This window comes from Lonchura striata, chromosome 1, assembly GCF_046129695.1.
Source record: "Lonchura striata isolate bLonStr1 chromosome 1, bLonStr1.mat, whole genome shotgun sequence".
NCBI lineage: Eukaryota > Metazoa > Chordata > Aves > Passeriformes > Estrildidae > Lonchura > Lonchura striata.
Genome location: NC_134603.1, coordinates 139,054,845 through 139,075,908, shown reverse-complemented (window position 1 = coordinate 139,075,908; position 21,064 = coordinate 139,054,845). Strand labels below are relative to the sequence as shown.

General features: G+C 35.3%; 1 protein-coding gene across 1 annotated transcript in view; it reads right to left on the bottom strand.

The window, feature by feature from the left end:
* ARMC3 (armadillo repeat containing 3) overlaps positions 1-21,064 on the bottom strand; it is a 56,486-nt gene that overhangs the window by 17,180 nt on the left and 18,242 nt on the right. The window contains exons 8-12 of the mRNA XM_021530390.3: positions 20,731-20,914; positions 15,333-15,485; positions 15,100-15,205; positions 2,669-2,918; positions 1,365-1,501 (exon numbers count right to left, since the gene is read on the bottom strand). Of these exons, the coding sequence (XP_021386065.2) occupies positions 1,365-1,501; positions 2,669-2,918; positions 15,100-15,205; positions 15,333-15,485; positions 20,731-20,914 (830 nt within the window). The remainder of the gene's footprint in view (positions 1-1,364; positions 1,502-2,668; positions 2,919-15,099; positions 15,206-15,332; positions 15,486-20,730; positions 20,915-21,064) is intronic.

Genomic DNA, 21,064 nt, shown 5'->3' with positions numbered 1-21,064 from the left:
TGACTTTTATAAGTCTTTTTATTTATTCCTACTTGCATACTCATGAACAGGTCAGGGAAATATGATCTACGTGAAAATAACATGAAATAGTGCCTGACTAGTTGAAAAACTATGCTTAATGTATTACTGTCAATAATATGCTGTCAAACTTAAAGGACACATAAATTTGAGTCCTGCTGGAATATTGTCACAAAAAGGCATTACATAAGAACAGTGCCATATGCAGGAAACATATGCAGGAAAGAGAAAATAATTACTGAGCTTCATATGATAGTGGTATGATCTCACCTGAAGTACCTCATCCAGGCTGGGAGATACTACTTCAAAAAGACATAAAAAAATTAGAGAAATTCAGAGATGAAATGATACAAACAAAACTTGTCTAACCTTTTTACTTTGTCATGAAAAAGAAACAAGAGAGACATGAAAAATGAGAAAATTCAGTGAGTTAAATTCCTATAATAAGTGGATATTCAATCTCACCGAAAGCAGGACAACACAATTGGTTTTAAGGGATATTTAAAAATGAGAAACCCCTTCTAACTGTAAGGATATTCCAGCACTGCAACAGGTTACCTCAGAAAGTTGTGAAACTCCTGCAGGATCAATATTTATCCAAATTTATCCAAGCCAAAATATGTCAGTGTACCTTAATCAGCCTTACACTAGGATAGATGGATAATATCACCTTTGAGGTCTCCTCTTGATCTGAATTTCTGTGAGTCTCTGAAATTCCCTCATAGATGGATTTGAAGTATCTGTGCAGTCACCAGAGAAGTGCCCAGCAGAGGGAGCAGGGCAATTACAAAAATTTTAATTTAACAGTAACTAAAGAGTCGCCTTGTCTGAGGAGTCCCGTGTCATAATTCTTATAACCTAAACCAGCATTTGTAATTCATATATGGACCTGGGAGTCCCTAAGAAAGAATAAAACACAGCCACTTTTCCATGACACTTCAGCACATCTGCAGTTAACTGGAGCTTTTAAATCAAATCTGTGTGTACTAAGTACAATTTACTGTATATTAAATTTAGTCTGAAACCTTTATTTCACTTTCAAATGTATGGGGCATTGTAGTCCCTAATACTGAGTGATACAAGTTATCTTCAGTATAAAACCTAATTCAGTCACAGAAACAATAAATGTTTTATAATTCTAGACAGTTCTCCTAAAAGACTTATATTTTGTCAGAAGATTCTGTTCCTTAAAATCAATACCATTTCATCCATAACAAATGTGGTGCAAAAGTAGTTTCAGGTTATCATAAAGCTTTGTTATTTTGCTATAACTATGCAAAGATTGACTTAAATTGAGATCTCTCATCAAAAATTTTCTTTTGACTTTTGATACTATTTCTACTCACCCTAGCCTGCACAGTTCAACAGCAGTTAGTTCATCACTTCCACAGACCACAACAGCCCAACAGGCATTTCTTCTGACTTCTTCATTCTTAGAATGCAGCAATTCAACGAGTGGTCCCAGCCCACCTACATTCCTTAACTATTAAAAAAGTGAAAACATTTCCACTTACATATTTCATCTATCCCAGCAAGAATAGTCTGTGAAATTCACCTCCCAAAACATTCAAGCTTTGTAGAAAAGCTACACTGGGCTGAAAAAAAGGCATTAATGGGAATTCTGTGTTTCTGTGAAGTCTGCATAGGCTGGAGCTTCAAGAGTGGTACAAGGCAGAAATCCCTTCTGGCTCTGCTCTGCCTTTCAGTTATTAGGCTGCAGTGTGGAACCCAAAGAGACTATGCAACCCAAGACTGCCACAGAGAGTTACACAGCGTTTTCTGTGTTCTGGTGCCTCCTAGCAACTAATTTACATCACAATACATTTGAATTTGTATTGTAGGTATGACAATCTTATTAACATCCTATTCTCTTGTGTGCTACAATATCTTTCCTATACATGCTGGAGGAAATATTGCTCATTTGGATTTTTGAAGAGAAAGACATTTTAAGGGCACTGAAAGAGGTAGATTAATTATCTATGCCCCTTATTCATGTCCTAATTAATAGCTTTGACCCATGAGAAAACCTCAGCTTATGATTTATGAATGCACATAGTATCATTCTTATTTATGAGAATAAAATACTATGACCAATTCATAAACAGCAAAGAGTTCAACTTGCTGGATGTCACTGATCAAAGGATTAATTATATTTTGAGTTTTGTCTGAAATACATTTACTCCATGCACATCCAGTATCTCATTAATCAAGGTCAGACATTGCTGTTCAAGCCTTGAAAATGGGCAAGAGAACACTGAGGGAGAGTAAAGAGGACTGAACTTCCCATCTTTCAAAGTTCAGCCGACAGTTGCAGCTGAAAGAAACCTTGATGTTTAATGCTTCTAAATATACAAATCAAGATATAGCCCTGGTTAAAGCTCATTGAAGTCACTGAAAAGCTGCAAAACATTAATTTGGTGCAAGCAAAGACAGCAGTGAAAATTCAAGTTAAAGAAAACCCTTTCCAAAATCTAAAAAACTGAGCTATATTTAGCAGAACAGGTATCACAAAAATAAGTAACTATATAGAAATCTCAGGACTTGTAGGTCAGACACAACAGATTTTGATTAGTTCAGAATCTGGTTAATGTAAGTCCCACCTCAGATCTAGAAACATCATTACCAACACAACCTCAAAGAGTAGTTTTACCTCAGTTCGTGCATCAGCATCACAACCAAAGGCAGCCACAGCAAACGCTGCTTTGCTCTGCACTTGGCTGTTGGTTGAGCACAGTGGCCCCACAAGGGCACTCATGATGCCATGGCTCTGGATACTGACACGGGATGGCTCTTGCAGGGACAGATTTGTTAGCACTGCAATGGCATTGGAAATGGCTCCATCTCTCCGGGCATTCAAGGTGTTCATTACTGGCACAATTCCTTCAGACTCAGCTACAACACTAGCAAAATGAAAAAGGAGAAAAAATATTTGTTATTTTAGGACCATTTTTTCTTTTTAGTATGCTGTTTTTACCAACTAAACTAGTATTACAATTCAAGGTTTACATATATACATATGTGGGCATCTGTAAATATAAATGTGTGTGTGCATGATTTCTATGTGACTCACATTGAGAAGAGTTAAACCCTGCATCTTTTCAAAGGTGCAGAATTTCAGTATCTTTAGTTCCAGGCAAATGCCTCTGCAGCCTCTTATCACCTCTCCCCATAAACATTCTAGCACTACTAATAAGGATTATAGTGAACAGAGTATCCAGATCATCTAGTCTATCAACAGCAGATCCAGTTTACATAGTCCCTCTGTTCCCAGATAATATTGCATCCATGGCTGAAGGGTTCAGCCCCTCAGCAGTGCTGGAACAAATGCTCCTGTGGACAAGTCCTAAGGCAGACATGCAAAATAATCTATTATTTTATTGTTATTTCAATATATGTTAATGTTATTTCAAATAATATTGAGGAAGATGGTTGGGATTTTTCCTAAGGAGAATCTCATAGATTTAGGTTAGAGAGCAGTCAAGGGGAAAAAAAACAGCTGAAGAAGCATTATTAATGAAATAGCAGATTTGAGCATGAGACAGCAAGAAGGTGTAAGGAGCTGTACTACTAGAGGATATATAATTTTACTTAAGGCTAATATGTTTGCTAAACAAAAGTTGGCAATATTGTTAGAAATGAGAATGCACAGATGACAAGTTGAATTTTCACTGCAAGTTCTTTTTATACCATCTATTAATACATGTTGTCTACATGAAAACCATAAAAAAATCTTCAAATAAAGAGTTTACACTTCTAATCAATTCTGCTGAATTTCTGTGAACACAGTAATAAAAGACATCTGTATGTGAAAAGCCTTTACTGTAACAGTACTATACCAAAATTTGACTAATATTTGGATAACTTTCACAGTTAGAAAATAAACCAAGCTTACAAGTATCACATATAAAAGAAACTGCTATACTACCAAAGACTGCTGGCATTGGATAACAAACAAAAAACCCATGAGGAATGCTGACAGTCAGACTTCTATGCAAACAGGACAGAAAGTAGAATACATGCCAACCTGTGCCATTAATAATAATTATTCAAATAATCCCAATACATGGGCAACATGATGTAAGTCTTACTGTGAACTCGGTGCAATATCTCCACATGGTCAGAGAGGGGGATACAGATGCTCCTGAGCATACCTGGATGGATGGGCAGAGCCTAATGGGATTTGTTACTCTCATCTCTGCCTCAGGTGCAAGGCAGTGGCAGCTCACAAGCAGTGCTGGAGCATGGATCTAACATTATCTGGCAGGCAGACAACAGCTACTTGTTTAGAAAATCAGGGGGAAAGCAGCAATCTAGGGACTGAAGGTGCAGCATTAAGATACAGGCTCAGTTTGGTGCTGCCTAATTAACTCTCCTAGAGCACCAATAGCTTTAATGCAAACACTTTGCTCTCTATTCAAAAGTAAATCCCATGTTTTCAGACGTCCCACACTGCACCCCTCTGTCTTCCAAGTAGCTGGATTTCCCTTTGTGTATCCTCCTTCCCCTATCCTACTTGACCAGATCAAGAAGAGCTAAAAATGTTTTATTTGTTGGGTGTTTTTTTTGGTTGTTTTGTTGTTGTTGTTTTGGGTTTTTTACTTAGGTAAGGCCACTATACTTCTTTGGTTAATACTGTCTTAACCTGCCCATGAAACTTTTATCCAAATTTTCAGCTTCAAGACTGTCGTAGCTCTATCCAGGTTGCTGTATGTGAAGAATTTCTGGACATGGTGATGGCACGTGTAAGAATGAGTTCTACACCACATTTATCACAGGGCTGCTGGAAAACATCACATTAACAGCATGTGTAACAATGCCATGAGGTACCTGCTAGCACAGCTTGGGTGAGACCCACCATACACACACAGCTGCACACAGTGAGGTGTGTCCAGGAGCTATCAGATTTACAGCATCATGCAGTGCATGCACACACACTTTACCCGGGAAGGAAAAAAAAAACCAAAAGCAAAATCAAGCAGTTTCTCCTTTACAATGGATACACAGAAATTCCAGGATTTATGGGACAGATTCACTACTCATAAAATGCAGCACTGCATCTCACAGGTGTAGTATATCCAATATTTCTGCAGTAAGTACAGGACTTACTATTCCTATACTACACCCAAGAATACACATATTCTCCCACAGGAGCTCCTAGTAAACATATAATCCCTAACAGACTGTCTACAGAATGATACACAGCACTGAATGACGTTGCTCACATCATATGCAGATTTACAATAATTTCCATAAAACCAGCAAGTACACAAGCACTTAACAAAAGAGAAAGGTGACAGCTCCTCATGAGCTCAGAGCTGACCTCAGCAAGGTACAGAGCACAGCCAATTTTCTCAAGTGCCACTCAACTTCAAAAAGGTTGAGAACCACTGATTTAGAAGATCATACATATTTATTTCTACCCTGTGTTCTACTTCTGCGCAGACTCGTTTTGAATCCCAGTTTCATGCATATAGTTGAATCAAGTAGCACATCTGAGCACAAGGCAAAAAGAATTTGTTCCAAGTGACAATGGCTGGTAACAAGAGTTGAAGGTAACTAACACCTTTGAGAAGTTTTTAAGAGGGCATGAACATCTGAAGCCAGTGCTGTGTCCTGGTAACAGAGATGCACACAGAAGGAGGAATGGGGAATCCATAGTTCAACTCACTCCTACTCCACAGGCCTCTGGAGAACACAGGAATAGCACAGAACCTGGCCTCAGAAGGGAGCTGAGAAGATGAACATGTTCAAGTTTAAGGTGCTGAAATACCACAACACTAAGCACGAAGGTCCTTATTCCCTTTTATCTTGGGCAGAGACATGCAGTGTGGAATTTTTTTATTATGTGGCAACAAAAGTCAGAGAATGCTTTTACCAGCTCTGTCTTTGCTTAATGCAGGTCAGCACTAGACTCTCCCTGCCTCCAGAAGACTCTCCTTCGGACACATCCTACTGAGAGTGCAGTTTATCAGTGCTTCCACTACAGAACTGTATCTTCAAGGAAGAAGTGAGCCTTGGTTTAGCTGAAAAGAAGTAGACACTTTTTGATGTGGAAAAGGAGTAAATTAAAAAAATTCACAAGTTTTTTCCTCCATGTTTTGTATATATTCAAAGTACATACTTTCCTAAGGAGAAGAGGGGTTAGAAAAAAGGAAAGAAGACAACAAGAGAAGGAAAAAAAAGGATGTTACATTTGCCACATCACCATTTTTTCCTCAAAAGTGGAAGCTGCCTATTCTGAACCACAAACAGGAAGGAAAAAAAAAGAAAAAACGGGTGTAGGAATTTGCAGAGTTTAAATTAAAGTTAAAATACTTGAAATGTTATGAATTATAAGCACATATTATGATCCTTAGAACGCCTAACCTAACAGGGTTAGGCATTTACCTTTATCAAGGTATACACAGTTCAAGTACACTAAGGACCCTAAGCATGCTCTTTAGTGAAACAGTAAAATTCTGATTACAATTGGATTCAAATTACTGTATTCAAGAATAGCTAAAATATTTTTTCAGCTGTCATTTGGATTAAAATTTTATATAATAAATATTTAATTTATTTTATATAATAAATATAATAAAGATTTATATAACAAATATTTAATTAATTTTAAATATACATTGTAATGTATATTTATTTTTAGAATATTCTCTAAGAGATAATACAAGACTCAAAGAATAAATGCTGAGAGACTAAGGAAAACCAGACATTTTCTTTACTGCTTTTACTGCAAAAATAATTTAAAAGTTGACAAAAAAATCATTACCAAAAACTTCACAATACAAACTTTTTTTTTACCAGACATTTTGGAGATGTGTATGAATGTCACTGAAGTGAGTATTTTGTTGCTTTAGTTGTCTGGGGTACAGGAGGAAAGCTCAGATATTGGGAGTGTGTGGTGAAAACAATCAGCAGTAAAAATTTTATTAAAATACTGTGGGTTTTTTTTATACTTCACTTTACTTTTAGTACTATAAGCACTCTGCAGCAAGAACCACCTCTTTTTGCTGGCATCACAGGACCATAAAAGCTCTGCTCTGTGACCAGACCTTCTAGCCATGACAAGAAAAATAACAGATTATTTACTTAGAGCATCAGGAACGGTCCAGCTAGCTTTTCTTCCTGAAGAGAAAATCTAGCCTTAGGGAGAAAACAACCAAAAGTGTTCAAAGAGCTGCCAGAAAACACTGAGATTGCCCCTCAAACCCCCAACCTAAACAACCTCTGGGGGAGGGGGAGAGAGGAGAAGAGCTGTACAGCTTGACACCACTGTTTACTCAGGATTGTACTAAATTTACACTAGTGAGATTGACACTTCATAAAAATGGTAAATTATATTTGGTTTTGTTTCTTATACCATGACTGAACATAAACTGGTTTATAATGAATTATATTTTTATTCACTTCTATGCTGTTTACTCCCCCCTTCCTGACTGAGGACTTAACAGAATTTCTGCTCAGAAAAAATTCAAATTTTTTCTCCTCACTGGACTTATTTTTTTCAAATGTGTTTGCAACTGCATGTTTAATTTCTGTGCAAAATTACTGTGATTGTGTGTGAGGTGCTTAGCTAGCCATTTATGCCTGTGCATAGCTCATTTTCATACATAATTGCATGTAAATTATGCATAAGAATTATGCATCTAATTACACACATTTTTTTAAATCAACTCTATCTGTGTTAAATCGTATGACTTTTTTTTCACACAAGGTATTTTTGATCCAGCTCTCTTATACAATTTCTGTCTGAGAAAGAATATCATAAGCAGAAGTTTGAAAAAGCATCAAGAAATAGCTTAATTTTTTATTCCTTAAATGTATTCATATTCTTCATTAGCCTTGTTATGCCATCAGAATAATCACATCCAATAACTGTCTTCTTATCAAAAATTTCACTTTGTGATTTAATTATTTTCAAAAGCAATTGACTGTTGTAAATAGTCACTCGTATTTTATTTATAGACTAATATTAGTTCTGTTTTCTTCACTAGACAAGGGAGATTAATGTCAGTATGTTTATTCTGAGTAAGGGAATCTAGCACAAGAGACTCCGATCTACAATCTGGGGGCCCTTTGTGCTCCAATAAAAATATTGATGATATCAACAAACCATATATTTTTCATTTGAGGAACTGAAGCCTCTATTCCTAATTTCTAATTACAAGAATCCTATTAAAACTGTAATACACCCAAAACTTAATAAACCTCACAGTCTGGATGCAATAAAGGCTTAAACTGTCTGGGTTAGCAGAGACCTGACTCTCATTTAGCAATTCACAGAGATCTTCTAATGTCTATCATTGAACTCATCTGATGAAGTTACATAGATCTCAGTTCTAAAACTGTAGTATACATAATTTAAAATATTACAGGAGCATTGGTAGTGAACTATCTGTTCCTGATGCCTGAGACTTTCAGTTATAATAATATTTGCAACCTTGCTAAAGAATTTCTGATATTTCCACTATTATGTGGAAAGCTTAAAATTCAACAATAGAAACCCTTTTTGCTCCTGAAAGATCCTGTAGTTCTTTTTTGGGAGCACCAGCTGAGGAAGGATAAAAGAGCTGTGCCAAGTCAGTCTCTATACACAGTACTTTGGATTGTGAACTTCAGCTTTCACTTCTGGATAACTCTTTTCTGGACAACTGTGAATATATCTCAAATGGCAGCTGTCTGTTTTGCCTTGCTACAAGCTCAAGCTCTTACAATGATTTGGGGTGAAGAAATTTATGCTTTTAGCTTTGTTTCTTTAAATTACATCTCTAAGAAACTACACATATATGATTGTATTATGATAAAATTACTAAGGTTGTATGTCAAAATGTCAAAGATACTTGTGAAACCCTATTTTTACTGGATGACAGTCCAAGTGGACAACATGCCATAGTCAGTGCACAGCTTAAATTCACAGCAGGGCAGAATTAAGCCTGCATGGTTAGTCATAGCCCTGAAATTTTCTCACAGAAAAATTTCCTTAGTTCAAATAAACAATTTCACACTTTAAACAAACAAATAAACAACTTCACTTACTTAAAGGAAGTTAAAATATACACTTAAATAATTTAATTTAGGAATCTACTACAAAGAAAGTGTGCATACAAAAGCACCAATACATTTGTCTGAAATACTTATTTATATGTAGAATAACCCTTGCCACTTTTAATTCATAAAAGGCATATCACTGACATTGCAAGGACACACACTCAAGTGTAATCATGGTATTTATGCCACTACACAAAAGAAAGTTTTCTCTCCCAGGCTTAGGAGTTTCCATCCAGGAAGGAAAAGTTTTCACCTGATCCCATAGAAATCCATCATGGGAAGTTACAGGTGACAACAAACATGCTCTAAGTGAAATTCCAGCTGCCCACAGCTAAGATAAACAGTGATCATAGTGCAAGGCTTTGAAAGTAGGGTTGTACAAACAGGCCAAAAGATTCTGCAGTATCTACAAGGAAGAAAATTTCCATGTAGTTATCATCATCCCAGATCAGAAGTGTTCTGTGTTCTGTCTGAAACTACTTTGGACCTACTTAGGTTTCCATGCACTTTAGGATGTGGTGACATAAGATCTGTGTTAGATAGAGAAAAATATTCTATATTGTTCTTTGTCTTGAATATAACCCCAAAGTTAAAAACAAAAACCAAAAGAAAAAAAACCCAAACAAAAAAAAACCCAAACCAAAAAAACATCAAACCCAAAACAAAACAAAACAAAAAAATCCACAAACCTTAGGAGAATGCATAACATTTTTTTTTTGTGAAAGAAGTCTACTGGGAAGAAAACAGAGTGTCTGAGCCTATAGAAGGACTTTCCCATGCAGCCACACCTTCCCAATCTAAGAGAAAAATACACCAGCTGGCTGTATGAAAGATTTTTGACTGCCAGCAGGGCACAGACCCATGTCCATGGGTTGTGTATCTGTCATCTGATGTGATCTTAAGTCTTAACTCAGCTTTTCTGCCAAGGGAGAAATTTGTCATTAAATATTTTGCAGTTTTCAATGGAAGTCAAAATGTAACTTGCAGGGAAAAGCTTGTGAGCTCTTAGATAGTGGGCAATGACTTTGTTGTCTTTTTTTTTTTTTTTTTTTTTTTTAAATACAGTTCCTCCCACAATATGGATATAGAGTAAGAGAAAGGAAAAAGAGGAACCTGTTCTTGGCCTGAGATAACTGTATTTTACATGGTGTAGACGTGGATGCTAATGCAAAAAAATAACTGCACAACCCAAAAAACGCAAAAACATCCCTTACCTTGCAGCACATTAGCTCAAAAATAGAATTCTGTCACTAGGGGTCAGTATTAAAACATATTACAGCTACACAATACAGTCAACATTCTATTGTTGATTTCCTCCTTCAGAAAAACGAACTTATGTCATAAAGAACTAAAACCACAAAAAAAGACAAAACCTACAGTGTATCATCACCTTTTTATGCCACTAGATTTGTGTTCCTGTTCTCATAAATTAATACATATATTCATACAAATGTATTATCTTACATAATATTGACACTTTAATATTTATGTGAATTAGGTTCTATCTACAGTCTTAAAAGAGAAAAGCTATTACTAAGTTTCCCATTTTCTAATAGAGAAGATTACTGCCTAGTGACATTAGTACCTAATGGTAGTAATCCCAACTTCCTAATAACAACATTCCTAATAATGCATTCCTAATATTTGGAATGTAAAAAAACTGGATGTTCTTCAATTTTTTCCTTGACAGCCATACTCATAAAAAATAAAAAATCTATTGTGTACTGAAAATCTCAGTTGAAAAAGGTGAGACACTCTCACTACAGGTGAAACAGATGGAGGATGTATTTTGAGTCATTAGATTAGTGTATGAATTTCAGTTTGGAATAACAGATACAACACCCACTAAAGCCAAGGGAACAACTCATTTTCCCCTCACTGAGGAGTAGCCATAACCAATGAGTTCCTAAACTCTCCTCCGGTCCCAAACTGCTCTCAAATCTTGACAATCTTGATACATTTGAGAAAGCATACATTCAGATACTGCACTAATGCCTGGAACTGCCTATATGGATATAACCTTTGCAAATTCAAATAGGTTCTCAGATTCCTCTGAATTTAAGAATTAGAAAATTAAATAACATCAAGCTTGCTGACTTTGTAAATTTTGGGGTGATACTTTATTATCTTCAATCCAGAAATAAAGCAGGATTTTGTCACATGACACTCCCAGGAGAAATATCCTGTCATAAACCACAACTTTCTGCAGCCCTTGGTACAGATGAAGAAAAACCATCCTTTTCCTTCTTCCCCCAGACCAAATTCTAACTGAATGCTATAAATTTTGATGTTAAAATAAACAATTTAAGACAAATATTATTGAGGCTAAAAATTAGTTTTCATGTCCAGCACGAAGTTTTGAATTTCAGAGCATGTGTTTTCCTTCATTGGCAAATCCATTAGGTGCCCAGAATTCAGACATTGCCAGATTTATGAAGGCAGCTATTAGAAATGGCATTTGTGCTACGACAATACTGAAGGAAAGAGCTAGTCAAATTCATGTCTGACTAACTGGTATATGTGAGAGCTTATTTCTATGTGCTACTTCTCATATCGTATTTATATTTAACATTATTATCTAATCCTAAATACATGAAAAGCGAAAATAATTGATTATACTTTAAATGAGAAAAAAACAGGCAGAGCCTAAGGTAAGCCATTTGTTCCAGGATTAGATGTGTGGCACAGAATCACTTATTTTCCTGCCCAACAGATGACGCTGCTGTTTCTTTGTTCGTGTGCAATTGTTCCATTTGTGCATCACATCCGTTACTGGAGTGACTGCACCCACACTGCCCGGTGCCTGCACACAGCCAAACCAGAGGGCTTCAGGGATTCTTTAAATGGCATTCTGCTGCCCAAAGAACTGTTTTCAATAAAGCAAAGTTTTTGATCTGGATTAAAAAAATGTGATAGATAAGATGGATGTAAATAACCAGCTGAACATAATTCTCTTTTTATCCAGAAGCAGACCACAGAAACAAATTCTGACATGTAAAATCAGGGATGACTTCAGAGCTATGCACACATAGTAATGTAACATGTCAGAATAAGCATGAGATATTAAGCTGCAATGTACTTTGCAATTTTATTTTTACTGAGCCTAATTATTAACAAGGATTTATCATCAATATTGATCAGCATTAAAACCCTGTCCTTCCGGTAAAATTCTTATAAAAGCATATTCTGAGAATGTAATTCTGTAAGCTAAGGAGGCATTTGACCAACATATTTTTTCCTATGTGCTATTGTGCTATTGGGACACAACATCAGCTCTGCAGCAAAAACTTAAATGCTGAAATATTTTCGTAGTTATTTATATTAACTGCGATGTGTTCTGGTAGAGATCCTATTGAAAATCCATGTTCTTCAGTAAACCTGAAAACTCAAGCCACTTGTATGGGATTCATGTCCTCTTCTACTCCAGATTTTTTGTTAAAATACTACGGGAAACAGAGTAATTAATTAATTTGTTTGTTTTGCCAAATCGTGGTTGCTTGAGGACTTGTGTCAAATGACAAGCTGGTCTCTGTCCCGTTCCTCGTGAACAGGTGTTCCAATTACCAAACCTCCACCATATTTGACACTGTTATTAGCTGTCTCAGTTGAGGAACAAAGGATTGATTGGGTAGGGGTATAGAACTAGCCTTTCATTGCTGTGGGGAAGCACCTAAAGGTCAAGGTTAATATACATTAGTGGAAGGTAGTATTGCCCATTGCCTATGCTGTTCTTGTGCTATTAATCAATGAAACACTTTATGAGCTACCTATAGTGAGAGTTTTAATTACACAATTGCTTTGGGTTTTCTTCTGTTCTATATGAAAAGCTGGCAGTACTTTTTGATATTCCTAACAAGAACAACAAATCTCCAGCAAAAATAGCAATGTCTTGTATTCATTTTATATCCTCAAATATATACTGTACCAAATAAAAGAACAAGGTACACATCCTTCAATCAAAATAACAGAAAAATGCTTATGACATGAAATACAGCAGAACACATGCATATGAGTTCAACAAGGTTGAATATTTGACTGGCCAGTAAAAAGTGAAAGCACTTACAGCAAACAGTCTTCCCCATCACTGGACCCATTTTGTTCTTGCCATATAAGGTTCACCTACTGCTACTACCTTTCTGATTTTATATTCTTGGAGGGTTTATAACAAAAATCTAATACATAACTGATAAAAGAAAACTAGTCTCATCATTTTCATTAGAGATCAGAATATTGTTAACATAATCACACAGCGAAGTCACATTATTATAAAAGTGCATCAGCATCTTCATTATTTATACACTTATTTTCAGTGGTCTACAGGACATATAAATGAAACATTCTAATATGAAATATGATTATGGTAACTCAATATGGAATGAATTTTCTCCAAACTATTTTTTTTCCTATTATGTGAATGTAAAATAAATATATGTCTGATAGTCAGTCAGTGAGCTGGAACTATACCAATTTGTATCAGCTAAGGGTTCAACACTATATATTCATTTATAGATCCTAGTCACACTCAAACCCTTCTGTGACTTATTAATGGTTTTGATTTAGAAATGAAGCTTTGAAGTAATTATATAGTCACATGGAATTCATCCAATATACATATTTAATGTAAATTATTGCTTCCTGATTTTCACAGAAGACCTCTGATTAGATTATCTGGTGCTTCCATATTGTACTTGAAGCTGGATTGCAAGGAGAGAGAAGTATATGTAAGCCACCTTTACAATTTCCTGACTCTGCCCAGCAAGAAACAAATACGGACTTCATTATAATTGCAGAGGAACAGAGACAGCTATTTCCCTGCCTGAGGTCTCAGAGAATTGTTCCAGCAGTTGAGCTAAACAATGTCCTGACTATCTCCTTAGCAAAAGAAATGGAATGAGTTGGCATAAGCTGCTATACCAACTCAAAACTCTCCAGAGATCCCCTTTTCACAATGTGAAACCTCAAAGGGCTGCACTACGAAAACCAACCGTAGTGGAGCTGAAAGTTTGACCTCTGGACTCCAGCACTGTGCTTGTTTTATGTGTGTGTGACTCCCACTGACACCAACTGAAGAGTCCAGCACATAAGGAGAGCAGAATATCAGACAAAAAGAAATGTACTATGTGAATCTGAGAACAGAGTATTATTCTCTTGTGTCAAATTATTGCTCCATCTGGTAACATTAAGTAAATACGAGTGACTATTAGAGCTGAATCAATAAATTGAAACAATTTGTTTTGTGAGTTATTTTCCTTTTTCACTTCAAAGAATGCCTGTGACTCTATTACAACTTCTTTAAGTATATTCCAGAAAACTCAGAAGGATTTTTTTTCGTTTGTAAGTTATATGTGATTGCTCATATACATCACACTGCTCTGTAACTTTTCCCTGAAGAGGACTTCTGAAAGAGTTGGGATAAAAGAATGCTGCAGCTGACAGTAGAACTTAGTTGATATAATTGTTTTAGAACATACAGTGAAGTAACCATTGTTACCTTTGTTAGTAATTTCAGATTCTGAAGGTACACTTCTTTTCTTTCAGAGAATGCACTATAAGCCTTCTTTATTACTTGGGAAATAATTTTAAAAAAGGAAGAGCAAGACAATTCCAACCTTCAGGAGATCAATCTCTCTCAAAGAATGGATTTAGATCAACCAAAAACGTTGTATGAACCATCAAGTTTTAAAATGTACCAATTATTTTAGATTCAAAAAAAGAGCTCTACATCAAATGCTTTAGATTATAAGGCATATTTTGCTCATATGTTCTCTTCAAAACATGATTTACAGCTCTGCTTCCATTACATCTGCTTCATACCTTTCCTTGATGATGCTAATGTTAGCAGACAGCACAACTCTTGTAACACTGATGGGAACCTAGCTATTCCAGGTGAATCATAAGCACCAAAAAGTGCCTTATAGTCAAATTCAAACAGACTTGACTTGTACGGAAAGAACAAGATGAGGCATTCTTTAAAAATCAAAATATTATCACTTCAGTTTAGTGTTTAAAATAATAATTTAATTATTGCAGACTCACCTTGCATTTCTAGGACTGGCTGTTGTCAAATTAGTTAATGCTGTCACTACAGCTTCTTTTACCTCTTCATTATCACTGCTTAGCAACTGTACTAGCTGAGGAATCCCTTTGAAAGAAATAATTACATATATGAACATTTAAATAAACCATGGCAGACTGCAAAATTGTAATATTCTCCTTATAAACAGAAAAAAACCACAAATTCACATTTCATCCTTTCCCACTTTACTTACCCTGGAGTCCAAGGACACATTTACTGTCTGTATTCTCACACATGGCAGAAATGGCTTGGGAAGCAGCAACTTTAACTTCATCATTGTTAATTTCCAAAAGGCTTAGGAGAAATTTCTCAACTTCTTTCCAATGTAAGATTTTTCGTATTTCAGCTTTAAATGAGAAATAACAATAGCATTAATCTGCATTTGTTTTCCAAATCAGTGAAAGGATAATAATTTGATTTCATTTAGTTGTTGGAAATATTTTGGTAACAGAGGCACCAGCCACTAAGAAATATGCACAAAGGACCTGAGCCAATCCCATCATAAAATATCCTGACTTGGAAGAGACCCTCAAGGATCATCCAAAATCCAGCTCCTGGATTAGGCTTCACTGAACTCTGAACCAAGCCCAAATAATTACTATTAAACACAGTATAAACATACATAACCCAACAGAATGCAAAGTTTGTTCTCTGCAAGAATTTAAAACCACAGAATGCATACAGGCATGATGAAAACAGTTTTTCCAATGCAACAGATCATACTTACTCAGGATTGTGCTGAACTTCAGGTTATGCTAACAAAGTCCAAATGCATAAAACTGAAGAACATACCAGTAAATGTACAATTGAACTTTGTGAAATACCACTCAATGCATTACAAATAGCCAAAAAAAGGCAAGGAGCATTAGAAAAAAAAAATTCCACCTACTTTTCAGAGAATTTGAATTTTGTGATTAAGCACAGTGTTCACTGCTGACCTACACTGTACTGACCAGCAGCAGCTGCACAAGTAACAACACACAGCACCCACCAAGTATCTACAGACATCTGTATGTAGATACCAATAAGCTGATAAACTGATGAGTTCAGAAATGCAGGTGTTTCTTAGAAAGATCCCTGAAAGACACTTTCTCATGCAGAAAGGCGCTGGAGAGCACGGAAGCTCTATAGTGAGAGTCAATAAACATTTAACCATATGCATAATTTAAACCAGACTAATTGCATGCTGGAAGTTATATCTACATAGCAGAATTTGGAATGTATTAAAGAATTTCAGGAACTGAAAAGTCAGTGGGACTTCAAAATATTTAGAAATTTTACAACCGTGTGCTATCATCCTGAGGGATCACTCCCTTGTTTGGATTTTGTCCCCCCAAAAAAATGTAAAGGGGGAAAAAAAATATTTTAAGTATTCTTTTAGAATGCCTACAATTAGAATACAATTAGAATAATTACAATTAGAATACTTACTTATTTAGAACCTAAAAGTATTCTTTTAGATAAACCTGATTCTGTAGTGAATAAAAGGAAACAAATACAAGTCTGAAAATTCAATGAAAAGCAAGTTTGATTGAAAATGTAATTAGAGCATAAATGACTCAAAGCATGGAGATGAGACAGGTGCAGTCAATTTCTCCTCTTCAGCTCAGTTTTAAACTTTTTTAGAATCCTCAGATACATAAATGAAATCTCAAAACAAAGATGCAACAAATAAAACAGAGAGGAATTTAAGTGTCAGCAGAACTTCAGCCACAACTTTGATGTGTATCAGCCAGCTCTCAAGAGAAGGCCTCAATTGGGATGAGAGACTGTTTTGACAAGTACGTCGCTGGCCTGTTACTTGCCAAGGTAGACCATAATCCCTAATAATGATCTCTAGAGGTTCTTCATGACTCAGTAATTTGTTTATTGTACAGCAAGTTACTTATTTGTTTACAGATTTTCTTAAAAATAATTCTTGCTTTTAAAAGCAGCTATGATGATGGGTAAGCATTGATTTTAAAAATAATTTATTCCTATACTAAATAATATGAATAAATAATTTGAATGAGTGAAAATAGTAATTTAAAGTACTTTAAACAGAAAAGTAATTTTATAATAATGTAGAAAATATCTTGAAATTGAACTTATGATAAAGAGTATGTGTATATATATATATATATATATATATATATATATATATATGTATATTTATGTAGCTAGATCAATGAAAATCATTAATATTTCAATATCCATGTGCCAAGTCTATTTAAGGGATGAACATTTTCTGCTGATCCTCTCTCTTTGTGTATGAGTTGTTTGCTTTATGTCCTTTACTACAAACTAGGAAGAATGCACAACTGAAAAGCATGGTTTATACTGAAGTACTTTGTATGTCAGTGTCAACACCAATTTTTGAACCCAAATTACTTTGAATACAAGGAAAATCAAGCACACACAACTAAAAGAGTCTGGAGTATCAACCGTTCTGTCCAGATTTTAATGCATTGACTCCATGGTGAGACAATCTTTATTTTTCAATATATTTTCCTATTTTCTCCTCTTACCCCAAAATCATGATCTGAGTTCTACTGATTACTTTTCAGGTCACTGTCAACACCTTATGGAATTATTTATACCAATTTCAAATGAAAAAAGTTAATGTGAAATAGTATCATGACCTCCCACTGATCTTGGGCTGTGATAACACTGATAAACAAAGATCTGTATTATGAAATGCATTTGTTAATCAGGCTACAGAGCATGTTTAGTGTGCTCCCCTTTGAGCATGAGATGCATTGAGATACACAGAAAGAATGTGGAGAGCTTCAAACCAGAAGTTTGGCAGTGTAAGTGTGATCATCACTTTCTCCATATACACTCCACAGTATTTTGTTGTTGCTGGTGTGTCTGGCATTGTCAGGAGAAAATCAGGCTCTCCTTAATCAACAGTCCAGATAATCCACCCACAGACATTCAATAATTTATAGCTTTACATTACAATTTAGTGTTTTGAAATGATTGCATTATTTGGTGGGCAAGGCAGGAATCGCAGTACAATTCACCACTGTAATTCTGAGCGTACAAAACAAAATAATCAGTAAATTAATATAAGAAATTCAAAATTATGTTACAGAATGAAAAATTCAGGACAAAGGCATAATGATTATGTATAGAAATATGATGCATTTTAATGTACTTAAACAGAGCAGGATCCTAAAGATGCTATTTAAAGTTGAATATTGTGTAATTTATACAATGTAATTTATTCTGATACTGAGAATAACTCTTAAGGGATAAATATATCTTATAACAACAGCACCAAGTTAAAAGAGTCCCTTTCCAAAGGGTTGAAAGGGGCATAAAACTGCTTGCTATGATCAGATCTATCAGGAAAAAAAAACAATCCAAAGCCAAATTCCATCTGTCAACAACAATAATTTCAAAACCAGATACTGCTGTATACTCAGCTGCCAGGATTAAAAAACAGCTAGATACATGTTCTGTCATGGCAGAAGTACGTTTTTCATTCCAATGAAAAGCAGTATTTTTTTTACCCAAGTATACAGGAAATGTTGGTAAATTGCAACCATTATTATCAAACCTGAAGAATGTGGATATAGCTATTGCAAATTTAATAAAAAAGTCACTACAGAACTACGAGCTGTGTTGGATTATACTGGATTCACATCAAGGCAAGTACTAGTACAGTACACTTTAGTGTTGCATTTTGGATAGGCTGTTTATAGTATGCTTACAACCAGAATCCAATCAAAAAACAAAACCTGAAAATATTTCAGTTTCTTTTTGCACTTGGGCTGTTTCTTATACTGGCCTTTTCTTTTCACTGCAAGGCTGACTTTAGACCAGTATCTTTAGGTAGCTGAAAAATTTTCAGTGCTTTTGGGGACTACATTGAGCAGCAAGTTTACTGGACTGTGTTTTCCACTGCACCAGGACAAAAAGTTTCCTGTTGTCAACTGGGTGCCACCAAAATTCTACAGCTTGAAAGCAAATATTTTAAATCTCCTTTTGATGTATTTTCCCAGCTTGCTCCATCCATACTAACTGTCATAGGCTGAAGAAGAGAGCAAACCTTTATAATGAAACCTCATTGACTCCATTTGTAAAGAAGCATGACAAGAAGATGCATCTTCACTGACGGTAACATCCCATGATATAAGATCATAGGCGGTACTGTAATATATTATGTGTGGTTCTTGCAGCCATGCTTTAAGAATGTGCTCAGACATGCCTCTACTAACAGCTGCTAAAATATTAGGCCACAAAAACTGAAAAAAAAGTGTGAAAGAGGGAAAGAAGGCTATGCTTATTTGAAAATAAATATGATAAAGGAGGAAGATGCAGTAGAAAGCAGTGGGAGCAAATATAAATCTGCTTAGCATACAACTTACAAGCCTGTCACAGGACTATAAAAATGATACTGACAGTCCTAAGTAGCGTAATAAAATAACAACACAGGAAAATACACAAAGAAAATAGTGACATAAGAAGGTCCCTTCCTGTCTTTGATACCTGAACATTAATGAAAACAATTTTCAGTGACTTGCCAAGCTTCCAACAGATAATGACAAAAGCAAAGAAAAACCTTGGACACTCTTTCTGTGTATCATTTTCAATCCAAATGATTAAAAATATTCACGATATCAAACTAAGCAAGGTGAGAAAAGAATCAGAAAAATAGCATGGGGGGAGATAAAAGGAGGTCTGAAATATGGCAGAAAGGAGAGATTATTTTATCCATGTATTAAACTAAATTACCTCTTTTTAAAATACATATTAATCCATAATTCAACCACAAGGTACCAGAATTATGAATGAAATATTTAAATTCCACTGTCATAAAAATCCCTTCACAGAAGTAAAATCTATAGTCAGAAGTATGTTATTAGCTACATTGCATTTTATTATACAACACTACTTGGCACATGTTGCAACTCAGTAGCCAATGTATGGAAGGAATTTCAAATGTAGTTTGATTAAAAGAGCATCCTTATGGGCATAAATGATGAGCATGTCCTGCCTAATTCAGAATTCCTCAGTGAATTAAAGAAAAGTATATAAAAAGAACTATAGGATGAATAATTATAAAAAGATTACAATGAAACTATTTAACTCCCCTGGGAATATTAATCTGCAAGCCATTTGAAAGGTTTCCTTTCATGCCTCTGTTAAAGGAATTTGTATTTGAAATTGCCTGACATTTAGAAGAGCAGTTGAATGCAAAAAGGAAGTCAGCTTGCAATGAAGTCTTAACAGATAGAGGCAGAAACAGCGCCAGCAAAGGTGGCTTAAGATGGCAGTCAGCTGGCATCACTAAACAAAAGACAAGGATCATATTTTCAGAGCTCCATTTCCCTTTTAGGACAGCATTTTACAAAAATATATTAAAATAAAATAATAAAGATAAATTGAAAATAAAATGAGGCAAAACCGTAACATTTTCAAATATATATAATTTCCTAGCATCCAATTGCTGCTCAGTGGCAAGACTCATCACTGTAATTAATTCTTGTCATTGCTTTCCTCAATACAAGTACTACCCTCAACCAGAGAAGATGGCCTCATTCTGGACAAAAATTTACTTCATAAACAATTTCATATTCATGGAATATTTAAAAGTCACATACGGTCATAAGCTGCCTTGGTAATTGCTTTTGCTGCATTCTTCTGAATATCAGGAACAGTAGAGACTTCTAAAAATGAAAGTAGTTTTTTAAGGCCTCCTGTCAGCTGAATCTGTTGCAGAGTATGCACATCTTCAAGGCAATTTCCCAACACAGCAAGAGCTTCAATATGTAGATCGCTGAGTTCCTAATAAATAAATAAATAAATAAATAAATAACAAAACAAACAAACAAACAAAAAACACACACACAAAAAACCAACCTTGACATCAGGACTAAATTGTCTTAGGCTTTTATGTTTGTAGGATAATTGTTGCAACTTTCCTTTGGACATTCT